At 44.6% G+C, this 23,160-nt stretch overlaps 1 protein-coding gene across 5 annotated transcripts in view; it reads right to left on the bottom strand.

Moving 5' to 3' along the window:
* The window catches only part of Atxn7 (ataxin 7), a 154,212-nt gene that overhangs the window by 7,438 nt on the left and 123,614 nt on the right, over window positions 1-23,160 (bottom strand). For all 5 annotated transcript variants that reach the window (XM_041662306.1, XM_041662302.1, XM_041662304.1 and 2 more), the window contains 6 exons: window positions 13,219-13,471; window positions 11,121-11,383; window positions 10,587-10,669; window positions 6,195-6,442; window positions 4,545-4,743; window positions 4,121-4,242 (listed from right to left, as the gene is read on the bottom strand). In XM_041662306.1, the coding sequence (XP_041518240.1) occupies window positions 4,121-4,242; window positions 4,545-4,743; window positions 6,195-6,442; window positions 10,587-10,669; window positions 11,121-11,383; window positions 13,219-13,471 (1,168 nt within the window). The remainder of the gene's footprint in view (window positions 1-4,120; window positions 4,243-4,544; window positions 4,744-6,194; window positions 6,443-10,586; window positions 10,670-11,120; window positions 11,384-13,218; window positions 13,472-23,160) is intronic.

Consider the following 23,160-nt stretch of genomic DNA (forward strand, 5'->3'; position numbering starts at 1 on the left):
CCACTACAGATCCAGAGCAGCAATCTTTGTTACACGCCACAATGCAAGACGCTGCATGTCCTCATACCCCAAGCACATGCCACAATGCAAGACACTGCATGTCCTCACACCCCAAGCACACGCCACAACACAAGAACCCCAGCATGTCCTCACACCCCAAGCACACGCCACAACACAGGAACTCCTGCAAGTCCTCGGTCTGGCCACTCTAGTTAGCTCTGGACTCTGCTCATCACTTTAATTTCGACTCATCACTTTCTTAAGATGTCTGCCCCGGGGCAGGAGAGTTGGCTCAGTGGTTAAGAACACTGGATCCTCTTTCAGAAGACCTAAGTTCAATTTTCAGCATCCGCATGGCAGCTCACAACTGTCTGTAATCCAGCTCTAGGGGATCTGACAACCCTAATACAGACATCAATGAAGGTAAAACTAAGTTTGTCCTGACCACCATGCCTTGCTTGCATCTCTAAAGACCCCTGGTGACAGACTTTGTGAGACTGGAAGTGACTTTAATATGAGACCGCAAAGCATTTACTCCTTAGCAGTTGCTGTAACCCACAGTGTATGCACCATTTTATCGTTAAGGCCTGGAATACAATACTCAAATACTGTGGAACTTCAATCAAAACTAAGTCACTTAAGCAACAGGCAGGCTGTGACTGTTTGCCTAGACATTCACAGAAGACAAATCCAAGCGGGGCTTTAGGTGGTCCAAGGACGTATGTTTGTAATGTCTGGGTAAGGTACTGATTAGGGATGAGAGATCCATTTGGAGAGTCAAACATGAGAGATACAGGCCCTTTTCTTTTAGCTCTGAGTTTTAAAAAAATGTGACAGCATCAAAGAGAACGAGAACCCAACAAGCCTGATGGCCGCACTGGAGTCCAGGTGACAACAGGACAAAGCGGCACAGGCCGATGGGGCCAACAGCTCAGGAGTCTGGAAGACGACAACTGCTTCAGCTAAGGGATGAGAGTATTTTGAGCAACACATGACACCTGTACCTATTAAAGACAAACAATAAAATGGGCTGGGGAGACTGTGCCAAGACCACCCTACCTTAGCCTGGATGTGATGGCCCTGCTGACTCAATCACCACCCCAGGGAGCTCCTCCACATTCAAGGGACAGAAGTGGCCTGAGATGTTACCATGTGACTTCACTACTAACATTAGGAATTAATGGCGGTGCTTGTTCCTACTTTAAAACTGCACTTCTCCACTCGGCTGCACATTACAAGCACTTACGCAGCTTAAGCCACAAGCATACTTATCATACAGGAAGTCTCGGGGAGCACACAGACGTTAGCAGATTCAATGTGGAGCCTACAGTGAGAAGCCTGGCTCTATCCTTGTGATAGTCACTGATATTACCTAAGAGGTTTTTCAGAAATGTGAATTACCAGACCTCAGCTCAGACAGCCTCAGTAGAATCTGTCCCGGAACAACATAACCCAGGCAAGCTCTTGCATGTACGCTGCTCACTGGCTGCAGTAACTGACTATGGCCACTAGGTGGCTCGTGAGGCTGGGACTTAAAGACCAGGCTGCCTGAAAATAAATCCTGAGAAAAGAAAAAGGGTTTCTTCCTTAGGCAACGTGTGAACCTCTTGGAACAAATGATACAACTGCTTCCTCTTTTAAAAGATCTAACAAGCCAGCTAAAGGTATACAAGAAAACAATAAAGAGAGTGCTGTATGTGGAAACAGGAGATAGGGGAACTGACACCCCAAACTGTGAAAGCACCTCTGGGTGATGTCTGTCCCATGCCCTTCCCAGATCAATACAGGGGCAGGGTTCACAGAGATCACAGGAGCCTGAGATGGCCTTGGATCACGGCAATGCGCCACAGAAAGGGCTGGGCAAACTCCACTACTGTTCAGAGCACCCAGGAGCTATGAGGACTCCAGGCTCACATCCTCTTTCTACTGACACCCAAATTTACTGCGAGAGCAACTAAAGGGCAAGGGGACAGGACTGCTGCTGGAATAGGCCTCTCCCAGAAGGAAAGCACTCCTGTTGAGCCGGTAGGACAGGACACAGACACTGTGTCAATACCCTGCAGGATCTGAGAGGCCCCTGGGCAGTTCCCTGGTGAGAAGTGCTAAGCTCTCTCCCCCAGTACAATCAGGACTGTGAGAAAAGGTTGCCCAGAAATCAACTGCAGCGCTCCTGCTGCAGGGAGCATTTCTACAACACTTATGGCTGGGTCCCAATCCCTCTCAAGCTAGCGCATCACTGAACCACACATATTCCCCATCGCTGCACTGACTTTAAGAACAGGTCACAGGGTTAGTTAGGGTGCATGTAGCTCAGTGGGTAGAGTCCTGGCTGAGCAGACATACAGCTGTGGGGCTGATCCACAGCACCACATGAAACCAGGCATGGTGTGCCTGTAATCCCAGCACCCAAAAGACAGAGACTGGAAGATCAGAAGTTCAAGGTCAACTCTGGCTTCACAGCAAGATAGAGGCCAGCCTGGGATAAAAAAGCAGCTTCTGTGGATAAATGAGCCAGAGTTCATGTTAATGGACAGGAGGACTAAGTAATGAGGTGGTCTTCCTCACAGATTTTGCCAGAGCAGAGGGCCAAGCCAACCTCAGAAACCCACTTTTTCAGAACTCATGTCCACATACGCCACTAGGAACAAAACCATTTCCACTCCACTGCTGGCTGCAGATCACTTACTGACCCAGGAAGGTCAGCAATGTGGACAGGTGTGCTATCCCCTCAGAAAGGAGAGAACTGCAGGAAGAAGGCCAGAGCGACACTGGCTGCCCTCAGTCTACTTGGCATTGCACAAATCCAAGTCCAATAATGTCATGGGGACAGACTTACTGACAAGGCCCCGACCAGCTGTAGCTGACCACCGAGAAACCAGGTGGTAAGAGCAACTGGCCTCGCTACCATCTGTTCGAAAGGTGGACAGGGGGTGACCTGCGAGTCCCCTGTAATAAAATATCCCACTGAACACAAGTTTTCCCCAAATATTCTTCTAAAAGACATTCTGAAGTGAAGAGAGCCGTGGAAATGCTCGGCGGAGTGTGTCCCCCCAATCACAGAAGCCGCAGCAGTGCTACGCTGAGAAGCGCTGCATCGAAAAAGGAGCTTACATGAAACCAAGCTGTGTTTTGGCCAAGGATCCCTTCTTATAAGCTTTTAGTAAATATTAGGATTCATAATGCTATACAGGAGTGTCCACGGCTGGGGTGACCCAGCTAAGGACAAACGGAAAGCTGCAGCCCAGCCAGCTCGCCCCTGCACACACAGTCTCAGTGTTGCCTGGCCCTGCTGGCCTTGTCTCCTTATATACTTGCGCTCTTGTTTCTCAAATCATCACCTTTCTGACTAGGTACCTTCACACATCAGGTTTCTCCTCGGGAGAGTAACACGCCTCACACCAGTGACAGTTCTCCAGACCCACAGTCTACTATTTTCCCATATCAGCTCTGTTTGGAAACAAACTGCCACCTAGCGGCCCCACCACTAACCTACTGTAGGACCTTGTATATCTGCTGAATTAACTAGAAAAAAAAAAGGTAACCATAGTCATGTAGCAAAGACTGGTAAAAATCAATAGCTAGCAATCCCCAGCATAGAGCTAGCTCCCGGTAAGTGTTTTTAGTTCTGATAATGAGCTGTAATCTTTGCTGTTAGCTGGCTTTCTGGTATGATGAGGTCTTTACATGTGGGAGTTCTACTTTGAGCCCAGAACAAGATGTGGCTGCTGAAACAGTAAATGAAAACAGGGGAAGAGTAAATGTTTTCTTCTCCCTGCTGCTGGCTAATGGCTACCTCCCCATTAAGATAAGCAGTCAGTCTTGTTTTTTTTTTTTTGTTGTTGTTGGTTTTTTTTTTTTTTTTTTTTTTTTTTTTTTTTTTTTTGTTTTTCGAGACAGGGTTTCTCTGTGGCTTTGGAGCCTGTCCTGGAACTAGCTCTGTAGACCAGGCTGGTCTCGAACTCACAGAGATCCACCTGCCTCTGCTTCCCGAGTGCTGGGATTAAAGGCGTGCGCCACCATCGCCCGGCAAACAGTCAGTCTTAAAAAATGGAGAACACAACTTAAGAAAATGCATCACTGGGGCAGGTCGGCCCTGCCCCCACCACCAAAAGGCACTTACTTCCATAGCTGTGCATTCAAATGCTTCTCTACCATGAGGTTAAGGGCACATCGAAGACGGTTCCACCTGGAGTCAAACACGTAATAACCTCTTCCAATCTGCCGGCTCCCAAATGTGCAAAACTGAAAGAGAGAGCAGACACAGTGTACATGCACAGTGAACGCAGCGTCAATTCCGCTGCCAGCAGAGGTCAGGGTCCTTTCACATTCAAGAAAGGAACAAGACACCAAAGAAAAGACAGAGCTGAAAGGCCTTGAGTACCAGAACCCATGAAACTTGTGGGCAATAATGCTGGCCATTAATTTTGAGGAAGAGTGAAGGAAAAGCAAGAATAGAAGGCCCCAGAAAGAGTACACAGGTGCACAAGTTCAGCGCCCTGTCTACCTGCACTGGGGAGGCCACTGCAAGCAGATGCAGAACTTACCGATGCTGGCTGAGGATGGTGACCTGAATAATGACAGTCCAGTTTTTCAACAGACTCTTCTTTGTCATCACCTTCACCCTCCTCGCTGGATAACCGAGAAACTGGCTCAGTGGCAGGCAAGGGAGGGTGTGGAGACTCGTGGCTTGGAGGAGGGTCAATGGGGGTACTCCCACCTTGCTGAGCAGGGCAGCCTGGAGGCCTGAATGAAAGGTACAGCTCAGAACAGTGGTACAAGCTGGTCATCAGCAGCCTTAACTCAGACACATACCTAAAACCACAGAGGATAGAGGAGCAGACCCACCAGCCCTAAGGCAGCATGATGACTCTGTGTTGTGTGTGTGTGTGTGTGTGTGTGTGTATGTGAAGCAGGTCCACTAGCCCTAATGCAGTATGCTGACTCCCTGTGTGGGGATGGGGTGGGGGGGAAAAGGGGGTGCTCTCCTTAGCATTCCAGTTCGAAGGTGAGTGTCTGTCAGATACAGCCAAAGGCAGCTTATAGCTTTCTGTCTCCCAGAGTCATCTGGTGTCCAAGCCCCTCTTCCACTGTCTATAAAGAACTGGAGAGGATTCTTCGGCTGACTATTCTTCATATTCCACAGCATTTCCCCACTACTGCATCTGTATGGTCACTGGCAGGGCTCTAGTGTGGGCTTGGGGACAGGAGGGGACACAGCGAGGCAGCATTACTACCTCCAGGATGGCCTAGTGGTCCCTAAATAAATCTAACTCTTCAGATGAAGATCTTCATTGAGAAGATGCCAAGGAAGGGGCACAGAAGAAATCTTTTCCAAGACCTGACTATATTCTTGGAAGCCCCCACTGAGCACTCTCTACTGCCTTGTTTCTAAACCACAGAACACATGGTGGGCTGTTCTGACATGTCCAAGTATACACTTAGGTTATCCTGAGGGAGATGCTTGTACCTAATGGAGTCATCCCAAGGATCATATACAAGAGTGTGAAATTAAGCAGCAGTAGCAGCCAGGGGCTGACACACCAGCAGAAGCCCTGTGGCCAACTACTAAACAGCACACTGCATCCTTACACCCCAGCCCCACAACCCTGGATCTTTAAATAGGTCCAAAGTCCTTGACTTCAGCTTTGTTGATCATGCACAAGCACATATATACGCTCTACTCACTGTCTCTGAGTTATGTGCACACTAAATTCTTATTAAATAACTCTGACTCACTGCTTTCCAGGCTGCTGAAAGGTCTACTTTATGCTGAAGACAAAGTTCCCATGAGTGAATGAAAACCCATGTTGATAAACAGATGTATGAAGGTTCATTTCTCACTATACGGCAAAGCCATCTGAGACATTCCTACTGGGAACCCAAAGGAAAGACCAAGTCTCAGCTCTGCTTATCAGGGTTAAGAGAAACCTGGCATAGGGCCACCAGAGGGCAAGGACCAGCAGAGGGCAGGAACTTCTAGCTTTACACTAGTGTTTCATTTATGCCTAGGAGCTCTGGTGAAAATTTACTGAAGATTTTAACAGTGTTTACAGTAAAACACAATTTAAAAAATATCAATTCCCACTTTGACAGTGGCACCGACTTCCTGACAGCACAGCAGGATGAGACGCAGGACACGTGGCATCTAGACACCTGTTCCCTGAAGGAGGGACATGGCTGGAGGCTTGGCTTACCTTGGAAGACTAGGGGTATGAGGTTTCGGTTTACTAGCTAAGAAAGGCTTTGACTCTGAAGAGAGGTGTGGCTCCTGTGGCATCCGAGGAGGGGTGGGGTGCGGGTCCCTGAGAGGATGTGGTGGCTGCTGAGAGTCTGGATGGCGAATCAATTCCTTTTCCCTGGTTTTGTTTTTGTGTTCGGCCAATAACACATCAAATCGTTTTCTTCTACCCTGAACAGCTCTTCGCTGGGTTAAGGAATGTGTCTACAACAGACATGTGCAAACATAAACAAAAACAACAAATACAGAAACTCAGGAATTTCAATAAAAAGTTTAATGTGCTGTATATCCCCATAAAACAGCATGTGCTGGCTTTCAAAGATAAGACACCTCTCTATTCACTCAGCTCTTTTCTCTTCGGGAGCTAGAATCACAAGACTGCACCTTCCATCAGTAGGAAGAAGCTTGGGCATGTCGTTCCACGTGAAGAAAGGAGTGACCCTAGCTGGGCCCCTGCACAGAAACGAGTATCAAACAATACGAAGGGCGGACACTCATGCTTTGTGCCATTAAGGAAACTCAGGCCTTTTATGAATTTCATTAAAAAAAAAAAAACCAAAACCTGGGGACAATTTAAAATTCTGAGTACTAATTCAAATGCATATTGGTAAAGTATTCTTTTAGTAACTGAGGACAGAAGTTAATGCAACTGCTTTTCTCTAATAAAATAAGTTATGAAGAAAGAAGGGGCTCACTTGAGAGGAAAGACAGAGAACTGTGAACCCTAAGAGCCAGAAATGCAGAAAACACCAGAACCACACAGTGGGGCTGGGCTCTCGCGTGTCCAGATGGTTGTGTCTGAGACAGGAAATGGGCACACAGAGAAAGTGGCAGCTTTGGCTTTAAAAAGGTGACTAAGATAAGCCAATTCTTGGTCAAATATTACAAGAAAACATCACATTATCAAATGCATTTGATAGTCACAGATATTTCTAACCATTAATTTTATTTTCATTCATGTATATGCACATGTGTCTGTAAGTGGGCACCTGTATGTGACGTCAGAGGGCTGGGAGAAGTGACAGAAAGCCGAGAGCCACCAAGGTCGGTGCTGGAAGTGAACTTTAATCTCCTGGAGGGGCAGCACAGACTCTTAGCCAAAAAGCATCCTACAGCCTCTGACATTTTTAAAAGCAAATACCCAAAGTCCAATGCCATTCCAATCAGAAGACAAAGTTGACTCTTCAAGAGTGACATGATCCGAGTTAAGGCAACCTAACCAACAGTCAAGTCCAACCACTGTAAAAGTCATTCTGCATGGCCTAGCTCCTCTCCTCAGCCTACTAACACTATTGCCACTTGGGTCTAAAGTAGATGGACACCAATTCTCAGAATCATTAACTACAATGGCCTTGTCTTCTTTCTATGGATACAGTGGATTAATCTGAACGTTTACACTTTTTGGGTTACTTCCAAAACAAATGGTTTATGTGTGCATGTTCATGACTCACTGCGCTAACCACACAGAGTGGTCTAAAGGTCTACAGAGCACGGCAGCAAAGCAACACACGCGAGAAGCATGCAGAGGATCATGCCTCTAACCCCCCTGGGAGCTTAGGTCAGCATGCGTCTCCTCCTTGGAGGACAAACTGGAAACTAAGTTGTACCCAAAATCTGGCACAGATAAATTTATTCCCCTCAATTTCTGGTAATATGCAATATATTTTTACAAGAAAACAACTTAAATGAAAACAAGGAACTTTATTCTGCTCATTACTAGAAGAGCAGTCTCCATTTAGCAAATGCTTCAAACAAAAAGCATATAAAAGGCCTTCGCTGAACAGAAAGTTCAGAGGTTAAGGGTACTGGCTGCTCTTCCAGAGGACCCTGGTTCAATTCCCAGCACTGACATAGTAGCTCAGAACCATATGAAACTCCAGTCTTAGAGGATCTGAACCCTCTTCCAGACTCCATGGGAACTGGCAACATGTGGTGCACACACATAAACACAAATCAAACACCCATATACATGAAGAATTTTGGAAAGCATATAAAAACAATGGCCCATCAATACATGTAGAAAGAATGAATGGACATAGCCTGGTATTGTCTGTCTCTCTAGGTCAATGTACAAACATCTTCTAATATTTGACTGTATTAAGTTGGCTCTGAGGAGCATGGCATGCTCTAAGACCCTTGCTTGCTGCCCTCAGCTGCTTGGAGTTCCATGTACTGCCTCCTTCCTTTCTTCCTGGGCAGCTTCCAGCCCCTTTCTGGCTCTAGTCTAAGGTTCTGTGACATGAAAGGGCCGTCACTCACACTTCCTCTGATTCCTCGGTGCCACATAAGCCAGAATCCAGTTTCACTACTGTTTCTTTGGCTGTGATGCCTTCAAACCTTCCTCCTCTAGACCTCCCCAATCCAAGCCTCTCTCCTGTCCATAAATCATCTGTAATAACAGATTATACAATGGTGCTTACACTTAGAAACCATTCTTTACTAATTCTCTGGTTCCTGCCTCCTACTGTAATGTCCACAAGGCTAGAAGACATGCATTGATTGTATTAAAGTCTGTAACTTATAGGACTTCAAATATGGTTTGTGCTCAGAGATGTGTGCAATGGAAAGGTTATTATCTGGTACAGTGACAAGGAAGAAGGACAAAAGCCAACAGTTACAAATCCCCTGCAGAAAGGTACGGTAGCAGGCTGTGTGAGAAATGTACCAGTGACAACAGTGCAGATGGGAGCAGACGGCAAGCAGCTCCCTGTCGGTCACAGTACTCTTCGTCCAGGACATAAGAGACGGAGATAGGGCTATCAGGCATGTTAAGTCCTACAGAATGAACAGTATTAGGCCAAAGAGAAAGCAAAGGCAACGAGAACACACAAAACAGTGGGAGATAGGAAAAGCACCATCAAGGTGCAGGCCTAACTGGAGCTGCGTTTCTCTACCACTCTCATACTAAACTAAAGACACAAAAAGCTCAGAACCACACTATTAACAGCAATGACCCTTCCAGCACAGCAGAACAATAAGCGCTATTGAAGGGCAAAGACGACATACAGCTGTACATGGGCAGGTCACTTGGCAGTGAAGGCACAGGAAGGAGACAATGAAACTCCCTGAAGACTTTATAAGACATCCAAACTCACAAAACTCAAGAGTGAAGACGTAGTCACTCAGGTCATGGGGACAAGATGGAACTAAAGTTTCCCATCAACAGAGAGAGATGCTCCCTTAAGAGGATGGGTGCTGGTCAACAGAATGCCAAAAACCAACAATACCATACTCCACACTGAAATATCAGGAAACGACCAGCTGCTTCATGGATCATGTAAAAAGCACATCTATGATAAATAATCATTGGTAACACATTTCTGGACAACCCGTGTTACAAAGAGCCAGGTGGGCAGGAGGGGCAGAGAAGAGGTGAAGTTATTCCCATGACGTGGAACACAGGTAAGCACTGCTTTCAAAAGTGCATTTAATCACACGTCAAACCATGACAGACTCTAGAAGCCATCATCAAAAACCAATAGCAACATACAACTATATCATTCAATTAGTAGTCTAAGGAAGAAAGAACAGTTAGTTCTAAAGCATGGGCTTTTCACCTAGAAATCTGATCCATGCATGTATCATGAGAATAAGGCTTACAATTTTTTGAAAGTTAGATGTTTAAAAGTTTCAAATTTCCCAGAACATTTAGATCCCTGTTGTGATGACAATGGTAGCCACACACCTGTAGTCCCAGTGCTTAGGCGCATTACTTGAGTCCAGCATCTCAAAGAGCAATCTGAGCAGGAAGACCCATTTCAAAGCAGCCCCACTGCATAAAACGGTAGTCACAAGAATTAAATTAAAATCTAAATTAACAGCTGTCACATGGTCCAGTAAGACAGCTTAGTGGAGAAGGGCACCAGGCATGAAGACAAAGAGTTTCCAGAAGCCGAACGGGGCAGCCAACTTCTACAAGCTATCCTCTGACCTCACATGAGCCACAAAACATTTAGGAAAGAGGGGGGGAACAAAATAATCAAGCAGTAAGAGCACCTAAAAGTGATGGTTGTGGAAATATCTGACTCCTGCAAGATGTACTCGGTCCTTCATGTGTGTGCTGTGTGCTCATACACGAAGATGTACATAAAAAATAAATTAAGATTTTTATGAGAGAAGTAAAGCCCCTTGCACAGGTGAAGTCATGGTAACTCACATAGTTACCAATTTTGTCAAATTGACATTTTTTTTTTTTGGTCACAACCTGTTACTTAATTTATACAACCAAGGATAGCCAGAGAGCACTGGCTCCTTGTGGGTGGGAGAGCTGTGGGAACAGCATGGGGATGGTATGGCACTAAGAGCCCTGTGCACACCAGCCTTCACTTCTGCTACAGAAAGCACCAACCTTGCAAGTCAAAGACCTGGTGCAGGGCTTCTTGGTGTCCAGATCGATGACCCCACAGTGGATATCAGGATCAAACTCTCTTTCTGTCAGGAACACACAAACATTATTGCAGCAGGTGTATCAAACACTACCTTCATTTTTTAAATAAGAGGAAATCTCAAGGCAGACAAATTAAGGCTGTAATAAGATGTGCCACGTTATTAATGAATACACTGCAGATGAGGTGTGAGCACTGGAATGAACTTTACTATTCTCACTGAAAGGCTGCAACTACTGCCAGATGCCTGGAAATATTTATTTTGCTTAAGAGTATTTATATTCAGAAAAATCGTGAGGAACAAATTTTCCTTACAGCACACAAGTGTGTGCATACACTAGCAAGAACGCTCTTTAAAAGCTGGAGTAAAGACAGGTCCACCCTGAAGGAACCTCTCCTCATGGCTCATGCTGACCAGCTTTAAGAAAGCCTTTCGTTTACAATCTACGCACACCTACTGTCTGGATACAGCTTTAAGACTGTATATTGTTACGTACCTGATAATCTCTTATTTAAAAACTTCCTGCTATTAGAGCTGTCTTCAGATTTCTTTTCAAGAGTGGGCGTTGCAGGAAGCCCTTTGCCATTCAGAATCTGTCCAGGTGAAGGCAAGGTTGGCTTTGGTATTGAGGGGCAGTTAAGGCCAGGCTTGACTGCAGAGCTCACAGCAGCAGGACAGGCCGGCCCCACTGTGGATTTCAGTAGTGTGCCATCCATCTTCGGATGCATCTTTTCCACCTTCACAGAGGGCGTCATGCTGCTGCAGGGGAAATGAGAATGCAATGAACGAGTGCCCAAAGGGATGGGGGCAGAGCCCAGACCTATCTGCACAGGCTCTGGGAACGACCTTGTGCATTTTGTCTGAACCACTAAGAAAGGTGAGTGGTAGGGTTCACAGATCTTGACAAAAAGCCCAGTGTATAAGAAACAGTTTCCCAGAGAATAGTTAATTCTCTCTCTTCCTCTTTTCCTCCCTCGCCCCCTCCTTCCTTCCTTTTCTGTTTAGTGGGAACATACCCTATCTGAACCCCAGGCAAGCACTGGGGAGAACCGAGTCAGCTGTGACCGCAGCCATTCAGTAAACCTGCTGTCAGTGCAGTTTCTTAAGAAGCAAAACATGGAGCGATCCAGAAAAACCAAGATGGCACCTCGGAATCCCAGGAGAATACCTCACAAGAACCTTCACTTTAATGCAAGAAATTATTAAAACAAACATGATTGAGTGCATGCCATTTGAGCCTGAAGCAGCTCTGCTTCCGCCAACAAGGAAGACTATGCTGAATCAGTGCATGGCATGCTACTGTTCAGGCTCCCTAGTCCCTGAACACAGGGCATGAGCTTAGCATAGACACACCTGGAGACTGCTTGGTGAACAGGAAGACCCGTGCCACTAACAACAGTTTCTCTTATGATCTAACTGACACTATCGCTTTGTTACTTGGTAAGTGATGTCAATAAAACCCTAATTGGTTCATTTGGTCCCCTTCTAAGCCTTTACATGACAATGGAGGTTTGGGTGTGTGTCTACAAACTCTGGTGGAGTCTGGACTCTGGGAGCTGTTAAGCTAACAAGTGATTTAAACATTGCCAGGCCGTGAAGACTTTCAGACAGCTATAGAAGTGACAGTCAAGTTTCCCCTGCTTGGGGACTCAGACACCAGGACTAACAGCGGTGAAGGCCTGCACTGGAACAGCCTGGCATGACAAAGCTGCTGTACGCTATCCTGGCCTCCCAGCTGACAGGGCTCTCGAGTAACAGTAGGTACTGTTTTCTGAGATAACCAAGGTTATTAGATAATAGGAACAATGAAATGTGTGGCATACCCTCCCAAAGGAAAGGCTACTTGCCACCAGGTTAAGCTACTGATGCTTCTGTCAGTACACACTACTGCTCCTTCAAGTGGCCTCGAGGAAGCTCCGAGGCTCAGACCAGCTCAGAAGCTTATCAAAGCCACGCCAGGCAAGTGAGAACTACTTCCAGTCTTTCCTCCTCACTGCTATGACTTGAACCCAAGCCAGCAGGAAACCCTGTTTTGTTTTAAGCGGGGGGTGGGGGGCTCCACCTTCTCACCTCTCTACTATTAGCAACAGAGGAAGTGGAAAGGCCAGTGGCCACTCATTTGTGCAAAAGCCAGGGGCCAGACAGACACCTAAGTGCCTTCAGCCCTGTGGTGGCTTATGCCCATCAGTGCCTCACTTCCACCAGGAAGAAACACAAGCAGGATTTGAACCCAGGCCTATACAACTTACAGGCCTTCTAACTTAAAGCAACTCAACCTGTGCTTCCTTTTCCCATGTGAAAAGAGGGATAACAATACAGATCCCCCAGGGCTGTTATGGTCAGTATACGACATCACGGACAAACAGAGCTCATTTTCAACAACACACACAGGAAAGAAGTAATATTACCAGTCATATTATTACTCTGATAGCTATCGTGAATAGCTTCCCAAACAAGGTAGGGAAACAGAAAGAATTAACAGTGCACTTGACCCTCCCCCCAGTGACCTTCACAAGGGCTCACAGGCACTCTTGGCACCCAAACAGGACTCCTCCCAGCAGGTAACCCTCACAAACCCGAGAGGCCATACTTACACTCTGCTGTGGAGGACTTTAGCCTGCTGCATGGGATGCACGGGCCTGATGTTCCCCCTGGGCGGCAGTTTCTCTTTGGGCAATTTGAGTAACCTGGGGCTTGACGAGGAAGCACAGAGGACCCCTCCACTGGAAGAGCGGCCGCTTCCACTAGCACTGCCGCCTTTGCTTTTGGACAGAGAGGGGAGGAGGGAAAATACTGACGTGTGAGGAGCAGCCAAGGAAGGCTTGCTAGATGAGCTATGTCTTCTTTCTGAAACAGAAAGCAAAGGACAGGTTTCAGGCAAGCCTCCGTCAAAGGGAAAGCTGAGCAGTTCCCTGATTAACACATCTATATCAAAACACAAGTCATCAAGTAAAGCATTCCAAACCCAGCAGACACTTTTTGTTTTGTTTTTTAAAACAGGGTTCCTCCACCCCCCACCCTTCCACCCCCTCTAGACAGGGTTTCTCTAAGTAACCCTGGCTGTCCTGTAACTCTCTGTAGACCAGGATGACGTCACATTCACAGAGATCTGCCTGCCTCTGCCTCTCCCAGGTGCTGGGCATGCACTACCATTACCTGGCAAGTCCATCACTTGAAGAAAGCACCCATGAAGGCCCCACAGCCTTCTCAATACAGACCCGCTGTTTACAATGTTTATCAACATAAAGAGGTTTACCATGTGAACCCATTCTGGACACAGGAAATCACACCGAGAGAAAGCTATGTGATCATCTGCAGAGCTCTGCTCCCTGACCCTCTCGGTGCCTGCATCCTCGCTAGCACACACAATACTCTCACCAGCCAGCCGACGACACCAAACCAGATGTTTCTAGGACCATCTTACTGCTCCCTAAGAATCTGCTAAACTTTTCCACTCAATCTTTTCAAACCCCTCCCACCTTTATAAAAATAATCTCACTTGACTACAGATGGCGTAACTCCGCTTCACACCACTAAGACGCCAAAGACTAAACACAAAAATATCACAAAGAACTAGGCCTGTTTCTTTTTTCTGCTTTTGAAACTAGGAAGTAATTTATGAGTAAGTGCAGTCTACAAAGGTGCAGCTGAGAGTCAATCTACCTACCTCAGAAAAAGGTTTTCTGACACAGACCACTCCAAAGCAAGAGGTGCTGAAAGCTACCACAAGAAACAGTCACTGATGGCTTTGTTGAGGACCCTGTGGGGGTGGTTTAGCTGTAGTCTTAAAGTCCGAACTTAAAACCATAGTGTCTTAATTAAAGTTTTAACAAGATACGTTAACCATTAATGTCACAATATGGAAAGCTGTATAGATATTTAAAACATTAATTGTGTTGAAATTGGTCACTACAAGAACCATTTAAAAAGCTAATTTCCAAATCTCCTTTTCTCAGGGAACCTAGGACTTACTTCTAGAGGGCTTGTACTTATTTATTTATTTGGAAACAAGGTTTTTCTTTTCTTTCTTTCTTTTTTTTTTTTTTTTTTTTGGTTTTTCGAGACAGGGTTTCTCTGTAGCTTTGGTACCTGTCCGGAACTAGCTCTTGTAGACCAGGCTGGCCTCGAACTCCCAGAGATCCGCCTGCCTCTGCCTCCCGAGTGCTGGGATTAAAGGTGTGCGCCACCACCGCCTGGCATGGTTTTTCTACTTTGAGATGGAGTGGGTTGTTTGTTTTGTTTTTTGTTTGAGACAAGATCTGCCTGCCTCTGCCTTCTAAGTGTACCACCACTAACTGGCTAGTTCTGTAGTCTCGTACTTCAGAGCCAGGTTCGCACAAGACAAATGATATTACCAACAGAAATATCCAAATTCTCCAAATCCACACCATGGAGGGTACATTCAAGTTAAGAGGCTAAACTGAGAGCCAACTGAAAGTGCTTCGTTACCCTGCCCTGGCTCCCACTCCCACCACATGAAACTTTTGAGTGCAAGAAGTCACTCTACAGTAAGCTTAGTTTAATATTTACTCTTCTTTGGTACCTAGAATGTTATATTCTAAATTTAGTTTTTCTAGATTGGAATGGTGGTGTTTGGTCCCCACACAGGATGCTGAGGAAGGTTGAAAGCCAGCCTGGACTGATGACTAGACCAGTTCTAAATGCACAATGCCCCCCTTGCCCGCCATACAGACACAGACAGACAGACAGTGTATGCCCGCATACACACATCACATTTAAAAACAAAGAGATGGCTGGGCGGTGGTGGCGCACGCCTTTAATCCCAGCACTCGGGAGGGAGAGGCAGGCGGATCTCTGGGAGTTCGAGACCAGCCTGGTCTACAAGAGCTAGTTCCAGGACAGGCACCAAAACCACAGAGAAACCCTGTCTCAAAAAACCAAAAAGTCAAAGAGAGCAGTCAAAAGTTAGCCCTTCTCTTCTGTTATTCCTAAATGCTCTGAGCACATAGCAAAGTTTTAGCATTTTCAGCAACAGTGCAAAGTTATGTTAACAGTTTTGCCACTGCCTGGCACAGCAAAGATTTTCAGGAGCCTGCCTCCTGAAACAGTCTTCAGTTAACATGATAAAGATTTTCAGGAGCCTGCCTCCTGAAACAGTCTTCAGTTAACATGATAAAGATTTTCAGGAGCCTGCCTCCTGAAACAGTCTTCAGTTAACATGATAAAGATTTTCAGGAGCCTGCCTCCTGAAACAGTCTTCAGTTAACATGATAAAGATTTTCAGGAGCCTGCCTCCTGAAACAGTCTTCAGTTAACATGATAAAGATTTTCAGGAGCCTGCCTCCTGAAACAGTCTTCAGTTAACACGATAAAGACCAGCTCAGCTTTGCTTCAGATAAGCAGTGTTTTCAAATTTCAGCTGCCCAGGTATTCTCATCTTTGCTACAGCAGAATGACTCAAAGAGCTTTCAAAACTCCTGAGTGAGAGCACGGGGACAGTGCCTGTAAGTCAGAGTTCAGGGAGGTGGACGAGAAAGATCAAGAGCTGAAGGACGGCTTTAGCTGTATCAAGTTCAAGGCCAGGCGAGACTCAACACAAAGACAGGCCAGAAGATATGAAGACAAAAAGATGCTGCTGTGTTAACTTGCTTTTTCTTTCCTCTCCGAGTATAACTGAGAATGGTGAGCCCTCAGAACAGGCCGTTCATGGTTAATATCTATGAATAATGGATATCCAAACCAAGAAACGTGCAATCCACAAGAACATAAAACATAAAAAAGCAAGCCAACAAAACTCTAAAGGATTTCTACCAATCAACTACTGAATTTAGAAAATGCTGAAATAGGCACAATGTTGGAAGACGTAAAAGGTGTATTAAGGAAGTGGTCAGTGACCTTACAGAGGATAGCACCAGATGAATGAAATAAGAAGATCACGCCAGGACCTGGGAAACAAAGCCCTCAACAAAATGAATGAGAAAAATTGCAGTATCCAGAAGAAAAGGTGATCAGGGCATTGCAGAGAAGAAAGGAGAAGTGCTGGACTGAAGAACACAGGGGAAAGCATTGCTACAGACTCAACCAGGGAAAAACACCAGGAAAGAATTACATTTAAATGATAAAAGAATAAACGTAAGTAGGATGAGATGTCTACACATCTCAAACATTTGGGATATAACAAGAGATCACCCCTAAGAATCCATGAAAACACGACAACAGAAACTAAAGACATAAGGATTCTATTAAATGAAATGAGGGCAAATTTCCCACACCTACAGAAAGACATTGACTTCCAATCCCAAATAATTTATAGCCTAAAACGAATTGATCATAGAATAAACTCCCACAAACTATTGTGGTTAAGATTTTATGTTAAAAATACAAAGCAAAAAAAAAAAAAAAACCAACTAAAACAAACAATCAGCACGAAGGGGAAAATGCCAGCAAAGGCAAAGACACCAAAACAATATCCCCTCTTTCGTCAGCAACTCCCAAACCCATAATTAAATGCTTATTTATTTAGGTTTGGATGTGTATGCCATGTGTGTGCAGATGCCTGCACAGTGACAGGTGGTTGAGCTACCCAACATGGGTGCTGGGGTGATACTTGGCCTCTGGAAGAACAGCAAGAACACCCAACTGCTGAGCTATCTCTCCTGTTCCTTTTGCAATATATTTCCAAATTTCAGAGAAAATACTGCCAATTGAATTTGCTATACAGCTAAATTATCTTTGAAACTAAGGGAGAAATACATGTACGTCAAGACAAGCTATGCAAACTCATAGCTACCAACTGCAGCAGGAAACTGAAAAGAGTACTTTACACACAAAGGACCTGACGTAGAGAGCAGCAAGGAGGGAGTCCGCTGCATTCAGTCCAAGTGTGATATTCCACAGAACAAGGGAAAAATCTTAAAATTCGTACAGAAGCACAAACAATCCCAAAGAGCAATCGTATGCAGAAAGCAGTGTTGAAGGTATCGCAAGACCTGAACTCAAGTTTAACTGCAGAGCTACAGGAACAAAACCAGCACTGCACTGGCACAGACTCACAGATCAATGAGACAGAAACGAGGACACAGAAATATGACCACAGAGCCACAGCCACCTAATCTCTGACAAAGGTGTCAAAAACATCCACTGGGAAAACGATGGCACACAAACTACAGACACACGTAAGCCAATGAAACCAGATCATAGCTCTTATCTCTTACAAAAAGCAATTCAAAATGGATTAAAGACCTTAAATTTAAGATCTTAAACTCTGAAAACTACAAGAAGAAAATGTAGGGAAAACACTGAAGATATAGGCAAGGGCCTTCTGACAGGGATTTCAGGGAAGGAAGGAACAGAGAGAATTTGGTAATGAAATCACATAAAATTTAAATACTTCTGTATAACCATATAAAGAGACTATTTAGACACTGGGAAAATACCTGGCAATTACCTATCAGACATCTAGAATTTATGAAGAACTCCAAAACTTAGACACCAATAAAAGCTGATGGAGGAGGGTCATATGTCTATTGGTTAATAAAGAAACTGCCTTGGCCCTTTTGATAGGACAGCAGCTTAGATAGGCGGAGTAGACAGAACAGAATTCTGGGAGAAAGAAGCCGAGTCAGACAGTTGCCATGATTCTCCCACCCGACACAGACGCAGATTAAGAACTTTCCTGGTAAGCCACACCTCGTGGTGCTACACAGATTATTAAATATGGGTTAAAGCAAGATGTGAGAATTAGCCAATAAGAGGCTGGAACTAATGGGCCAGGCAGTGTTTAAAAGAATACAGTTTCCGTGTAATTATTTCTGGTAAAGCTAGCCAGGTGGCAGGACGCAGCCCGCCATTCCTTACTACAAAAAGCAGCTCACCATTCAATAAACAGTGGAGCCCAATGAATAGTTTTCCCACGATGCGCTGTGGGATGACCTTTCTCTACGTTGTGAATATGTATTCCTTTCATTGTTAAAAAAAAAAAAAAAAAGCTGTTTGAAAATAGCCAGGCAGGATAAGTTTAGGCGGAACAATCAAACTGAGAATTCAGATGAGGAGGGACTGAGTCAATAGATATGTTAGCCAGAGCCAAGCAAGCAAGATGTGTTGAAAAATAAGGTAAAAAGCTTTGAGCCTTATGACAAAATACAGATAGATGGATTAATTTAAATGTAAGAGTTATCTAGTAATAAGCCTGAGCTATTATTGGTTGAGCATTAATAATATAAGCCTCTGAGTGATTATTTGGAAGCAGCTATGGGACAGGGAGGGACAAAGACACCTCCATTTACAATGATGAAATACAACTAGTAGATAAATACTTGGGAAAGCTCTCAAGATCTTTGGCTGTCAAAGAAATGCAAATTATAATGCTTTAAGCTGGGCTGGAGAGATGGCTCAGTGGTTTAAGAGCATCGCCTGCTCTTCCAAAGGTCCTGAGTTCAATTCCCAGCAACCACATGGTGGCTCACAATAGCCATCTGTAATGAGGTCTGGTGCCCTCTTCTGGCCTGTAGACATACACACAGACAGAATATTGTATACATAATAAATAAAAAAAAATAATGCTTTAAGCTTCAATCTTTTTACCCTAGTTGGAATGGCTGCCAAGAAAACAAAGATGTAGTTCAATGTCTAGCATGCATTGAAATAATTTCAAGAAATGGGTGTAGTGGCGAACACTGATAATCGTGGCATGGGAAAGGTACATTAATGTCCTCTGGGATACATGAGATCCTTAACTTAAAAAAAAAAGAAGAGGGCTGGAGAGATGGCTCAGAGGTTAAGAGCATTGGCTGCTCTTCCAGAGGTCCTGAGTTCAATTTCCAGCAACCACATAGTGGCTCACAACCATCTGTAATGAGATCTGGTGCCCTCTTCTGGCCTGCAGACATACCTACAAACAGAACACTGTATACATAAAAAAATAAATAAATCTTTTTTAAAAAAAGAAGAAGAAGGGGCTGGAGAGGTGGCTCGGCAGTTAAGAGCACTGCCTGCTCTTCCAAAGGTCCTGAGTTCAATTCCCAGCAACCACATGGTGGCGCACAACCATCTGTAATGAGATCTGGCGCCCTCTTCTGGCGTGCGGGCATACAAGCAGACAGAATACTGTATAAATAATAAAGAAAGAAAGAAATATTTAAAAAAAAAAGAAGAGACAACAAGTGCTGACAAGGTTATGGGAGAAAAGGAATTCTTACACATGGAGGGTGAAAACTGTGAGAGTCACTATGGAAACCAGGTTCTTCAAATCACTGAAAATAAACTACCACACGTCTCTGCTGTGACTACTCCTGGATACATGCATGAAGGATTCTAAGTCAACACACCACAGAGAGACTTGTACACCTACGCTGTGGAATAACCCTTCTGAATACTGTGAATATGTGTTATTCTCATTGGTTAACAAAGAAGTTGACTGACTTACAGCAAGGCAGGATAAAGTTAGGTGGGACAATCAAACTGAAGATACTGGGATGAAGAGGGGTGGTGTGAGAGAGTGGCAGACACAGACAGGAAGATGGGCATGCCATACCGAGAAAAGGTACCAAGTCACATGACAAGACATAGATAAAAATATGTTAATTTCAGTGTAAGAACTAGCTAGTAATAAGTCTGAGCTAGCAGCCAAGCATTTATCATTAATATAAGCCTCTTTGTGGTAATTTGGAAGCAGCTGCTGAGATGGAAAAATCCACCTACACATCTGTATTTATTAATTAACTATTTACAACAGTCAAGATATAAAACTAGTATAAATGCCCATCAACAGATAAAGGGACAATGAAAACGCAACACATATATACAGTGCAATTTTGTTCAACTATAAAAATTAAAATTGTGATGTTTGTAGGAAATGGAGAGCTGTGTTTCCTCTTATTTGTGGAATGTAGATTTGAAACACACACAGTAGAAAAGAGACCATGAAAGGGGAAGAAGTCTACAGAAATGAGGAGAAACAAGAAAGGGAATGGAATCATGAAAACAAGAAGAACCAACAGGATGCCGTGAGGATGTTTGGGGAGAGATGGAGCTGTTGGTGGGGGGATGACACAAAACCCCCAAAGTATGATGATGCAATGATGAAATGTCACAATAAACCAACTTTTTGTAGAGTACTTTAAAAAGTTAATAAAAAAATTAAACAGCAGCAAACTAAGACGCTGCACGCTCTCTCAGAGACTGTGACGTATATAGTTTTAAACATGCCCAGGGCACTCAGACTTCTGCAAGTATCTGCCTGACGATATATGCCACCTAGTTTGAGAGCTTGTGCTAGACTAGGCTAATGCCTCAAGAACCATTAACTATGGCTAAATGAGTGAAAATCTGCACAGGTAAAGGATACGTACCATATGGCACTAAATATAGGGTTTATGAAATAGGGCTCACTGCTACTGCATGTCTTGAGTGTTTTTCAAACTTCTATAAAAAGCAACTTTTTGTCCTTCTTACCAAAAGCCACATAAAATACAGTTTTTGGTTGTTGTTGTTTTTACATTTATTTTATGTATGAGTGTTCTGCCCACATGAGTGTATGCCCAGTACCAGTGGAAGTCAGAAGAGGGCATCCAATCTCCTGGAACTGGAGTTATAAACCTGCGTCTCTGCAAGAGCAACACAACTGTTTGTAACTACCAAGTCATTTCTCAAGCCCATTTTCTTCCTGTTTGTTTTTTATTATTTTTATTATGTATACAATATTCTGTCTGTGTGTATGTCTGCAGGCCCTTGAAGAGGGCACCAGACCTCATTACAGATGGTTGTGAGCCACCATGTGGTTGTCAGGAATTGAACTCAGGACCTTTGGAAGAGCAGGCAATGCTCTTAACTGCTGAGCCATCTCTCCAGCCCCCTGTTTGTTTTTTAAATCAGCATTTTTATGTAAGTTATTTTCAATTCTGCCACTTTCCTTTCTTCTTTTGACAAACTTTTCCTGAGGGTATTCCTGGTATCCTATGATGACTATACAGTGTTTCAGGACAGTTAGCAAGCCTGATTCCTGCACTTCATCACCAGTAGTGCCCATCTACTGCTGATAGCTTAACCTTCCCACCCCCATTATTTTCAAATGGGCTCCAGGGGGAAGTAGTGTGATTTTCAGCTGACAGCTATTTTCCAAAGCAGTATTTCCTTGAGGCAATAATCTGAATAAGCTTGTCACGTGTGACATTAAAATAGCTACCTATGACAACCCACATGTGTTACTTTGCTTTCGACTACTGGGATAAAACACTGACCAAAAACAACATGGCGAGGAAAGGAAAGGGTTTATTTGGCTTACAGGTTACAAGCTATCAAGGGAAGAGGAACCTGGAGGCAGGAACTGAAGCAGAGACCTTGGAGGAAGAACACTGCTTATTACTGCCCTGCTTCTCTTGGCCTCCTCAGCCAACTTTCCTAAAGCCCCCAGGTTTATCTCCCCAGAATTGGCACTGCTCACAATGGGCTGGGTTGGGCTCCCTTATCAACCAGCAATCAAGAATATGGCCCCACACACGCCTGCAGGCTAATCAAACGGAGGCCAAGCCCTCAAATGAAGTTCCTTCTTCCCGAGTGGGGCAGCTCGGAAGAGAAGCATCACCTCCTCTAGGTGTCTGAACACTCAATCCCCAGTTGGTGGTGCTGTTTGAAGTTTTAGGAAGCGTGTCTTTGCTGGAAATATGACTGGTGGTGGTGGTGGTGGGTGCCTTGGGAGCTTTTGCCTCTTTGCTTAGTGCCTGCAGTGCAAGATGTGAGCTCTCAGCTAGCTGCCCCAGATGCCATCCTCCACCCCACTGTCATGACCTCCTAGCTATATGGAACCAACCACAAGTGCTTTTGTTTTCCAAGACAGGGTTTCTCTGTGTAGCCCTGGCTGTCCTGATACTCTCTCTGTAGAGCAGGCTGGCCTCAAACTCAGAGATCTGCCTGCCTATTCCTCTTGAGGGCTGGGATTAAAGGTGTGCGCCACCATCGCCCAGTTCAAAATAAGCTCTTTCTTAGGTTGTTGCCTTTGGTCATAGTGTTTTATCATAGTTAGAGAAAAGTGATGCGCCAGGTCTACCGACCTGACAGCTGAAGCTAACCACAGACCACACAAAGATGCATGTCCACCTGTTTGATGAACATACTGAAGATGCTGGGATGAAGAGGGGTGGTGTGAGAGAGTGGCAGACAGACACAGACAGGAAGATGGGCATGCCGTACCGAGAAAAGGTACCAAGTCACATGACAAGACATAGATAAGAAATATTAGTTAATTTCAGTGTAAGAACTAGCTAGTAATAAGTCTGAGCTAGCAGCCAAGCATTTATCATCAATATAAGCCTCTTTTTGGTAGTTTCTCCCTATACCACAGACAAGGAGAAAACCCCTACTAGATTGTGAAAGTTTTTCATATGCTGGATATCAGATTCTCAAACAGGTTGTCTCACAGAAAATGCACACAATTCAGTTTCTGTCCACACCATTTCATAATGGTGCTATAGTGATGCCCACTCGGGAACATAGTGTTCGAATCTTTAATGCACACTATTTCTAAACTAGAATGCTCAGACTATGTACACTTGATACATTCTTGACTTGCAAGTCCA

This window comes from Microtus oregoni, unplaced genomic scaffold, assembly GCF_018167655.1.
Source record: "Microtus oregoni isolate MIOR12 unplaced genomic scaffold, Mior012 000013F_ref0000133, whole genome shotgun sequence".
NCBI classification, from domain to species: domain Eukaryota; kingdom Metazoa; phylum Chordata; class Mammalia; order Rodentia; family Cricetidae; genus Microtus; species Microtus oregoni.